Raw genomic sequence first — 10,958 nt, forward strand, 5'->3', positions numbered from 1 at the left:
GACAAAGTACTGTTTTGTTTTGGCTACTTTTTATTTTTCTTCCCTCCTGTTTTGGCTATACAGGCATTAACCCACCTCAGCACAGACAGGCAATACAAAAGTGGAAATGAAAAGGGAACTAGGATGAATAAACTGCTGGGAGCCTGAGGTGCAGGGAAAAATAAGTGCATGCCAAAGATTTATTTTGGTTCAGTACATTAGTCACAAGCAGCATTCTAAATAGCCTTGAATGACAACAGGGTACATATAACAGGGTACCATGTGTATATATATACATATATACAGGGTACATATGATGTCTAAAGTTTGTCCCTAGCTTTAGTTCTAGCACCTTTTTCTGTCACCAGAGGGAGATCTGCACTTTGAACAGTGCAAATATTAACAGGTGTGAATAATTCCAGCATGTTAAAATATACTAAGGAATGGGCTAGCATTGTTGCATGCTTTCTCTGTAAAACTTAACTAGACTGATATGCTGGAACAGTGCACTGTAGAAGAAAAATATTCTTAAACTCTGTTCATTCCAGTTTACTTCGAAAAGCTATTGAAGCTGTTTCTTTTACATGAAGGTATTTGATTAGCACACATGCAGTAAACTGGTTTACAACAGACAAGTTCAGTTTCTGAAGAAAGCTAAAACTTCATTCATGGTCAAGAACAACAGGCTGCTTCCTGCATATTCCAGCTTGCCAAGCGTCGCAGTCCAACTGAACAGCCAAAACGTGCTTCTGTGTTTTTTTTTCCCCACTTCTTGAAGAAGCATAGACTGCCTCTCTGGAAGCACTTACGAGTGTATGAAGGCTGCAGAAAGCATATTTGTACTAGTTCTGAACAGATGGAGAAGCTTTCTGTAATCACTGGGCAGCTGCAGGTAGGTGGTGCTTCCTGCCAGTTCGTTTTGACAGTGCTTCCCTAGGCAAGAGCCAACTGCGCAGGCTTCACTGCTCACTCTGCTGTTGGTTGCAGCTTGAGGAAAAGGTCTTAGTGCTCAAACCCCAAAACTGCAAGAAAAGGATGCAGTATTAACATATTAATAAATTGATGTTAACAAATTGCATGGAGCACCCCTCAATTAATGCATGTCACCATTTCTCAGCATTAACTAGCAGGTAGTTCAAAACAATGGGGGGAAGCACATGTGAAAACCAGAAGCCAAGTCAGTCCAGTTTTGTTACTTTGTATCACAGTACTCTTCAGCCTTTTGCTTCCAGTAATTTTGGCTTATGAAATGAACATTGCTTAATTACGGTTGTTAGCATGCTTTATATTTCAAGTGTCTCAAGATAATTCTGCAAGTGCCCCGAAGTCATTCCTACCTGCCCAAGGTTCCTCCAGCCTGTGTGTAATATTTGTTATAATCCAGACGAAGTAGCAGTTGAGCTAAGTCAGAGTTTATTTGATGGTTTCGAACACTCGAGAGAATCTTGAAGAGCAGTGATGACTGACGACTGAACCCCTACAAATCACAGGAAACCTGTTCAGGAAAGCCTTTTCAATCATTGAGTAGCCTGAAGAAAAGTGTCACTGCGAAAGACTTGCTAGTGGTCAGCTATAGGGTAACCTGTCAGCCAGAAGAATTAGGTGCTAGGTAGCCAAAAGGAGAGGTAAAGCCAGACAATCTACATCCTTTGTATTTCAAGAGGATTCTTGTAACTTCTGTGTATCTGTGCACATATCTCCCCTCCCTGCGGGTGGAGATGTGGAGTTTTTCTACCTGGGAGGTATTGATTAATTCAAGTAAGTGTAAGCATTCACACAGAAGGTCTGATCTCAGCTTAAAACAGCTGTAGAACAGGAGTAAAGTTAAAGCTTAGATAGTTGCAAGGGAGATGAACAAGACCACATCAATAGAGATTTACCTTCACCAGAATACTGAGTTGTGCAGCTCCACGCTCATCTAACGGTCCCAGATTCTGACTTACCAGAGAACAAAAACTATGACAAAGGTCCAGGATTTCATTTAAACAGTGGAAAACCTGTATGGAAAAAGAAGTACAGGTTACCAGTTACATACAGAGCTCAGCCTCAGAGGAAGTTTGGTGTTTTTTTTTTTTTTTTTAGTACCTGAAAATTAAAGCATTCATAGTCAAAATGATATACTATGTTTTTCAGCAGTCACTAAGGAAGATGTTAAAGCAACTGTGGCATTTCAAAGGCCTTTTTTCTTAAGGAAAAAGCTACGTGCTTCTACCTATCCCTGAAACAACTTGGGGGAAAAAAGTGAAAGCACGACCTACTTACAGGTTTTAGGAGGATGAAAGACTGAGCCAGCAGATTACTTAAGAAATGATCATGAGCCAGTCGTATGCTCTCAAAATCTCGTGTGGCATTTATTTGCTGGAGAAGCTGTGAGAACTGAGATTCGAGTACATCCACCTGATGAACACACAGAATCTTCATTAACAGCTTCCTTGAGGAACTGAAGTACCTCAGACCAGCTAGAATTTGTGTAAGAAATTTGCTTTCCCTATCCCTACTCTTACACTGGAGGCTGAACATCAACTTCTATCTGCCTCATTGACGGAGCTCTATGTACAACAACAGTAGAGTAATAAGGGAGAAAAGAATCAATCCCTGAATATTAACTAAGTAGACAAACAGTTGCTTTCTAACTAGTGGAAAAAGTTCTTAGGCTGCTCCAGAAGTTATACTTCCTCTTTGTTTCTATGGAAACGAAGAACACAACAGTAATCACGTTCTCAGGTACAAAGCACTAGGGCAAAGGCTACAGAGCAAGAACTCAAGCTGTCACTCTAGAAAGTCAGGCCTCCCTAGTTTCTACTGTTGTAGCTATTAACAAATTGTTTGTAGCAAAATTATGCTACTACTGTTTAGTAGTGTTTAGGTTTGAAAGTGAGAAAGTGGCTTCTTTCAATTAAAAAAAGAAATCATAACTAAAAAAAAAACACAGAAAACCATCCAAAAGAACTCCTCAAAGCAGAGCTCGCTTCAAGGGGCAAAAAACCAAGACAGGATGGTATGTTAATGATTCCGCTTCAGGGATAAGCGGGGCTCCTCACAACTCCTTAGCAGCGCTAAAGAGCCACTTGCATTTCCATTAACACGTAAAACTCTACCGATTCACACATCCATTAACCATCAATTGTAGCACTGACTCTGGGAACTCAAAAAAAGTTGCAGTTCAAAACCTCAGTGCCCCCTCCCTCCTTCTATCAGTTCTTGATTAAGCGATACAAGTTCAACTCTGTTTAATCCTGACCTGGAGATAATACTGAAGATTGTCCACAAGGAAAGCCATGTGGTCCCTCAGACGCCACTTGATGGCATCAGTTCTGTTAGACTTCAGATGTTTACGTTGCATCTGGAGAGCCCAGCAGTGTTGCAGCTCTGCCTGGACCCGTCGCACGCTGAGCAGGTATTTGAACACAACATTGTACCTATAGTCAAAAAACAACAAAGTTGTTTTAGGACAGAAGTCTTTCTTGGGCACCGGAGAACACAACAGTGCAAGACTGGAAAGAGAAATAGCAGGCAGTTGCCTGCCAACAGACAGGGTAGATGAAGTAACAGCCCATCTCAGAGTAACAGATTTCTGATTGTAGTGGTTATTAATCTAAGAAATACAAAGTAATTCTAACATTACTGGAAAAGAGCTGGCAAAGTTTTGACAGTTTTGCTGACAGATTTACCATGATCTTATTTGGAACAAGTAACCTCAACATGACTAAGTAGAAAAAGTAAGGTTCAGGGAGGAAGCTAAAGTGCTAAAGCTCTACCTTTCTCTCTAGGAATGGAAAAAAAATACTGGGTGCCTGATGTCTGGTAACTTCCAGACACAAAGGCAATACCTAGTACTTACTTCTCCAGAACAGCAGGAGTGAAGAGAATATGCAGTGGCCACTGAACTTTGTAAGAAAGGCCCAGAGCTGCCCAGCCAGATGTGGGGGCTTCACGTGGAGACAGCTCTCGGGAAGGCCCTTCACGAGTCTGAGAAGAATCTGAAAACAGATAAGGTGCTTGGTTAAGTTGTCCTCTCAGTCAAGGTAAGCCTTCCAGACAAGAACGAAAAGGGAAAGAACAGAACAGGAAGAGGAAAAGCAGGCTAAGGTATCACACAAGGCTGTTAAGGAAAACAGTATTTCTTTACTCCACAGGAGGGTAAGAGGATTTGAGAACAAGGTCATTATCAGAATCCCTCTTAAATCATTACTAAAAATGCAAATAGATACCTTTATGCTCCTTTCCATGATACTCAATGGTCAAGTGAAGCAAAGGAAGAAGGTTGTCATCATCTAACAGTACCTTATGAGCAGACTGCTGAAATGCAACATTGACATCTGACAGAGAGAGAACATTAAACATTAACAGAATACTCAAGATGCAGACAGTGCTTATTTTGCACCTGTTAATTATTCACATTGGGCCATAACGGACTAACATTATTTCCACTACTTTAACTCCACTCTGATAGGGAGAGAAGCCTGACATCTGAAAGTTACTGAAAGATTATTTTTGTTACTGAAAGTTATTTTTGCCCAATGTGTAATATACTGTAATTTAGAAGTGCTGCTCTTTCAAAACTAATGAAAACACCCAGAGGATAAGACGGGGAAATCTGCATTGGATTTAACTATTTTCCTGCCAGAGCACAGAGAGGACATTTTGTAGATGAGTAATCAGCACTCACCATGTTCTGTTACGGCTGTGGGTGGTGTTTTTAACATGTGCTGTGCAGTGTCAATGAAGGCTTGAAACAGTTCACCTCTTCCCAGAAGGTAAAAGTCTTTTATAATCTATTTAGATAAGTTTTTGTATGTAAGCATATAAAAAACTGAGCAGAAAGAGTAAGCATTCTAACTCATAACATTTATTTTTTAACTACTCGGACAACTTCTGTCATTTCAAAACACAGCTGGAAAGCTCTGAACTTCATCCAGTGGCCAGAAAGTCTACAGTGCAATGCACTGCAAGCAATACAATGAATCTCCAAGATGCAAAGCACAAAACCGCATACATCTATTTCTCTAACTCTGCCTCTGACCAAGTCATATCACTGTACTCATGCTTGAGATTTGGGAAATGAAAACAGAGTTACCTAAAAGAAGAAAGTACAAAATATAAGACAGTAAAGCATCTACTGGGAAAGGGCTGTTAAAAAAAAAACGAAACAAAGCAAACAAAAAATCCCACATCACTGATTTTAAGCTACTTTTGCAAAAACAAGTTAGCAGTAACATTACCTTCAGTTGTCCTAGTAAGTCAGATTCCTCCACCATGAGTTTCCAAAGATGCTAGTGAGAAGATAGAAAAAACAAATAAAGCGAGAAATCTCTTCTCAGACACATCTGAACTTACTGAATTTTACTGAATAACTGTCTTAAAATAACTGTATATGAAATGTATATAAAACAAAAGAGGAACATGCTAAGACGACTTCTGAGTGGGCAACCCATGCTACTAACTAGAATACTCTTGATGCATATTAGTAAGAAACAGGAACATGCATGGAGGAAAAAAAAAAAAAGCAAATTCTTATGAATTCAACCAAATCCTACTTGTCCTCACTTTTCTGTGCTCCTATGTTCTCTGGTTTTCATTTTCCCCAAATTAAAACAAAACAAAAAAAAAACAACCCACAAAGCATTTGTCTCAGCAAAAGGCCAACTGTTATACTGCAATCACAGCATAAAGGTTGGAAGTTGTAATAAGTGATACAATCAATGTTTTACAATTCCCTGCAAATTACTTGTATTAGTTGAAGTCTTTGTATCATTAGAAGTTAGAACAACATGACACTAAGCCTGATAAGAAAATGAAAGCTACCTTTTTTTTTTTTTTTTTTTTTACCTTCCTGTTTTAATTTATTGTGAACAGCTTTCCTTCTCCTGGCCATTCACAAAACTCAAAATCTCCTCAACCTGTATAGCTATCCTACCTGGGATCCTTACCTCAGCAACTGTGCTCCGTATCCAGTCAACCACAGATTCAAAGTCTACCAAACTAAAGAGTGGCTGCTGCTTGAGTCGATGTAGTTCTGCTGCAAAAGTGTCTTCCTGGTTTTTTAGGATGGAGCCTGTGCAACAATGAGAAACGTTCTGGACAATAACAAATCCTATTCAAATAAGTGCAGACCCTTTCCAGCACAGTGGGATAGAGAGGCTGCCCAGGAAGCACAATGTCATGTCAGACAAGAGGAATGTAGATCTGTGGAGGCCCTGAAGTACCAAGTACAAGGCAGTACTGCAAATACACAACAGACACTTGATGTGGCAGAGCTGCAGTATCAGACGGGGAAAAAAAAAAAAAAGGCTAAGTGGAGAGAAGAAAAGAAGGAAGGAAAAGATTTTCTATGCAAACAAAGTCCTTCTTCCTGCGACTAAGCTGGATCTATGAACCCTGAACTTTTCTGCTGCATTACCCAGTCGGTTGGACTCTCCACATGCTCTGTCCCTCTCAGTTGTATCCCACTGCTTGGGCTTGGGAATTTGTTATTTTTGAAACCACCCCTCACCTCTACAAACAGAACAAAGTAATCCAATTCAATTGGCTCTTTGTTATCTGCACTGGCATTAGTCAGTTAAATATTTTTTACACACATGCGCGCTCACAGCAAGATGTGCTCCTGTAATTGTTTGAACCCTTCAGGCACAGAAATTCAAAAGGCAACATGACCTTTACAGAGGCTTTATTTCTCCAGAGTACGTGAGATAATAACTTACAACTTAGTATTTTTTATTTTTATTATTACTTATAACTAAGTACTTTTTACTCATGCTGAACTTACATCCTTCCCTAGCACTCAATCACAAGCAGAGCACTTGGACCACTGTTCTGATCTGGCACAGCCATGTGTATTTTCTGAAGCTGATCATTTTAACAGTGACTGATAAATAATTCATTCATACAGTATTTCGGAAGATACTTGTCAGTCTGTCACAGCTGAGTGAAGGCCATAAGATGCTCCTTACCTTTTCTGGTCAGGTTAACATTTTGATTCTCAAACATTTGTACAGATTCTCCCACAAACAAGATTTTTTCAGCAACTCGCACAGGAATGTAGGATGGCAGCATCTCCACTCGCAGAGAAAACTGTTTCAGAGATGGAGCTAACATGTTCTCCTCCTCAATCAAGCGCTGTCAGACACCAGAGACAAGACAGAAAGCACAAGGAGAGAAAGAGGTTGAGAAAACCAGGCTTATATAGGAAAAGCAGTAAGTATCAGAGTATGCTAAAAGTAACTGGTTTTCTGTGGCCTTTTAAAGCTTTAACTTGTTTTTGCCTTTGTACAATCTTCTCTCAGCAAAGATTGTTTATAGAAGGCACTTAATTTTATGCAATGTGAGGTCAGGTCTCGAGAATGATTGGTCATTTGTATCATTTGCACTGAAGCAGAAGACAGTACTTCCTCTTCAGCCACCTGATGACTAAAGGTGCCAAGCTACAACTTGCAGTTTTACCAGGTCCTGCAGCTCTCGTAGCTGTTTTCCTGTCAGTCCTCCAATTCCTAAGTCATCATCATCATCTTCAGGTTGGCCAGAGATATTCCCAGAAGGGCCCTGTTTGATAAAGAACTCTTCATGTTGGTCTAGTAGCAATCCATGCAGCATCCAGGCAGAGAGCTGCTTATACATGACTCCATGACACACAGCCAGAATCCTGAAATCAAAAGAAACAGACAGTGGGTCCACTGCACACAGTAATCAAAACCTTATTGTACATTATTCTGGAAAGTCCTGTTGATCAGCCAGGCAATTTGGTGCATACTTTCTTCCCAAGGGCACACAGACATAACATTCACCCAGTGAAATTTATTTTTCTAAAGGATGAACACAATGTCTGCTGTATCCAAGACATTTTGTGTAGACTTACAAATATGTAGAAAGCCTTAATTCCTGCCATGAATCTGTTTTAGATAAATAAAGGATACTGTGACAGTTTGTCCTTTTAAATCATACAGGCCCGATTTGAGCAGCATCATCTGCTTTCACAAGTAAGAAAACACTTTGATACTAACGTCAGGTATTATGTACAAACAAAATAGTTTTGTTGCATCTACCTACTTTTCAAGAGCACTGCGAACAGGAGGCAACCCCCCACAGCTATGTTTGTGGACAGTTTCCAGTATCTGACATCCATGAATCTACAAAAAGAAACAAGTGGTTGGAGTAGGACTATTACTTGGATCTGTACTGACCATTTCAAACATTTAAACGCTACATTTCCAGCTAACATGAAGAACTGCACAGGTCTGACAGAAAGACAGATTAAACATACTCTGTGTAGTGGAGAAAAAGTCTTCTATGTAAGCTTCTCTCAGAAGCTTCCCTAGATGAAAACTAAGCCTCTCAAGACTTTGAAAACATTAGCTACTCCTTTTTTTAATTCAAGTGAGCATGGAAGAAAACAAAATCAGAAAAGAAGAAATTCCAACTAGCAGCATCTTGTAGTTTGAAGTGTGTTGTGATTATAAAATGCATCTTGCTAATAATGAATGAGGAAAAAGTCAAATCCAGTGTAAAGAGATTTGTAAAGCATTCAATACTTACAATAACTGAAACCAGATTCTTTCCTAGCATTCAGTTCTGGGATGAAAGCAGGAAATACTTTATCAGCTAAAGAGGAAACTTGCTAAGAGAGACTAGCTAAAATTTTGCCATACCTTCTGAGTCTTGATCTGTTCCACCACAACCATCACGGATGGGAAGAGTAACTGAAACTGAAGCACAAGAAGGAGAAAAGTTATACTTAGGTAAGCGTGGACAACAGGCAATTACAGCAGCTCAAGCAAACTGTTAGCATGCTTTCCACTCAAATTGGGAACTATTGTCAGTGACCCTAAAATCACTGGAAACAATGTCCATCTTCACTTGGACCAAGGGTCATTAGGCCACTGTATTCCAGCTGCAGTTCAGAATAAACAGAAGTTGTGAGGAATATGCCAGGGTAAAGGAGCTGTGCATTGCGTCAAAGTGCAAGTGAACCTCTAACTATGATTACAGGACTATAAATTTGGAGCTGTTAAGGAGAAATGACGTAGGATGAAAGACTAAATCTTGTTTACACCACTCACACTCTCATTAGACATGTTACAGAATGACAAGAATAATCATTAGCATGAACAGGTTCATCAGCATTACCTGGTCCAAGGAATAATTAACGTGCGAGATGGAAAGATGTGGGTCAGCCAGAAACTGTAAGAACAACAGAACAATTAATGAAAATTAAAATGTGGCATGGATAAGTAAAAAGGCAAGTCTGGCTCTATGCTCCGTATCATGTTATGTCCCATGTAGGCTGTAACTTTTAATGAAACCACTGGATGACGACAGTACCTAAGACAGAACAGCTGCTAAGCCCCAGAAGATTTTATCAGAACCTTCACAACTGAAAACAGAAGTCACGATAGTATGAAACAGCATCAGGTTCCAAAGCTGATGGGGCATTTATTGAATTGTATGTGGAAGGGAATGACAGCTTATTAAAATTAACAGTCATTTATAATAGCATCTCACAGGAGTAATTTGAAAGCCATTCCCAAAGCGAAAAGAAAACTATCTTGTTGTCTCTTTAGCTACTATCACTTAGTCAATACAGTAATGGCAAAAATGACAAGCTTCCACAACGTGCCAGCAGCAAATAGCCTCTTGCCCCAGGTCCCTCTCCTTTACCTCTTGTTCCAGGTCAAGCAGTGCCTGTCGATACGGCTGCAACACTGAATCAAGACCTGTACAGAATGCTCGCAAATAAATGCCATGCAATCCACTCTGGTTTTGCTGAGATAGGTGATGGTCCTGAAACAGAACAATAAAATCCTCAGGTCCTCAGCACAGGTCTGACGAGTAATGGAACCTCCTGCAACATTGCACCAGCAGCCAGTGGTCACAACACTCTGAAGTGCACCTTCAACAACCATAAAACGTCCAGGAAAAAACAAAACATAACAAAACAAACAGAGCTGTTCAGCCCTTCTGTGGACGCATGCGGGAGTTGGGAATGGTGCACGCGCGGCAGCACTGTTAAATTCGGTGCTCGTTTGTATTTACGAATGCCTCCTGAATCCCTACGCTATTCACAACTCCTGATGAACCGCAGGGACCAGAAATTATAACGTGACGTTCCCTTCCCTAGGAATGATATTTCCGCGTTCCGTCACGTCTTCCAACACAAGCAGTCGTGCACCCGCTCGCATTTACACCACGCAGAACCATACAGAGCCCTGCTCGGGACGGTCAGTTTGTCTGCGCGGGCGCAGAGCCGCACCGACGGCTCTGTGACAGAAGCGGCAGAGCAGATCATCGTCCACGCTGCGCCGCTGCAGCCTCACCTGCTGCTGCACGTGTCCCGTGTACTGCTCCACGAACTCGGCGAAGCGGATGTAGTCGGTACCGAGGCGGCAGAGGCGGTTCAGAACGTTGGTCTCGCTAGGGTGTAAGAACGGCAATTCCTGGGACACCTACGGGAAAAGAGAGCGGTGAAGGAGAAGAGAAACGAAACGGGAGAACAGGGGGAGGGGCCGGGCCGTACCTGCAGCCCACCGCGCTTGCTCCAGGTAAAGGCCGCGCCCGGGTAACCGCTGAGCGCCAGCAGCAGCTCGTGGATCATCTCGCCGCCGGGCGCCGCGCCGCGCGAGGGCCGCTGGGAAGGGCGCGTCTGCGCGGTGGCCCGCAGGCAGTGTGGGCGGTGCTTCGGTCCGCGGGGATCAGGGCGGTGGCTGCCGCTGCGGGGGCGCCGGGCGCGGGGAGGGACGGGGCTGCGGGAGGACGGGGTGCGGAGTTACCGGAAGAGCCCTCGGAGCGGCTGGCCGGCCCTCGAGTCGGATGGTAGCGGTTGCCTGGACCCGGCCCGATTCCATCGTGCCCTGCCGGTGCTTTTGTTTGTATGACCATGAATCGCGTATTTAATCTGGCGGAGAAATCTGGAATCTAAACGTATCGGTCTTCTGTAGCCAGAAATGAAGCTTGTGGTAGCGTTCCCTCACAAATACAGTGAGGATCCC

General features: G+C 42.1%; 1 protein-coding gene across 1 annotated transcript; it reads right to left on the minus strand.

Moving 5' to 3' along the window:
- Positions 1 to 12: 12 nt before the first annotated feature.
- On the minus strand, positions 13 to 10,577 carry TUBGCP4 (tubulin gamma complex associated protein 4). The gene is made up of 18 exons (XM_042837134.1): positions 10,487 to 10,577; positions 10,287 to 10,415; positions 9,631 to 9,753; positions 9,100 to 9,153; positions 8,622 to 8,678; positions 8,023 to 8,102; positions 7,420 to 7,618; positions 6,930 to 7,095; positions 5,910 to 6,034; positions 5,202 to 5,252; positions 4,649 to 4,754; positions 4,191 to 4,298; positions 3,821 to 3,959; positions 3,221 to 3,398; positions 2,242 to 2,376; positions 1,860 to 1,976; positions 1,317 to 1,456; positions 13 to 1,001 (listed from the first exon to the last, which is right to left on the minus strand). Exons 1-18 carry the CDS (start codon positions 10,562 to 10,564, stop codon positions 989 to 991), a joined length of 1,998 nt encoding a protein of 665 aa, XP_042693068.1. The 5' UTR covers positions 10,565 to 10,577; the 3' UTR covers positions 13 to 988.
- Positions 10,578 to 10,958: the final 381 nt, after the last annotated feature.

The sequence above is a fragment of the Centrocercus urophasianus genome, unplaced genomic scaffold (genome assembly GCF_019232065.1).
Source record: "Centrocercus urophasianus isolate 14NV4802_14NV808 unplaced genomic scaffold, USGS_Curo_1.0 seq_68, whole genome shotgun sequence".
NCBI lineage: Eukaryota > Metazoa > Chordata > Aves > Galliformes > Phasianidae > Centrocercus > Centrocercus urophasianus.

Bases quoted from the DNA above. Each gene is read 5' to 3' on its own strand.
- TUBGCP4 (XM_042837134.1), bottom strand. From the start codon at position 10,564: ATGATCCACGAGCTGCTGCTGGCGCTCAGCGGTTACCCGGGCGCGGCC. The intron at 4,755-5,201 runs GTAATGTTACTG...TTATCTAAATAG, and splicing joins ACTTACTAGGACAACTGAAG to ATTATAAAAGACTTTTACCT. The intron at 1,457-1,859 runs GTAAATCTCTAT...TGTGATTTGTAG, and splicing joins AACTCAGTATTCTGGTGAAG to GGGTTCAGTCGTCAGTCATC.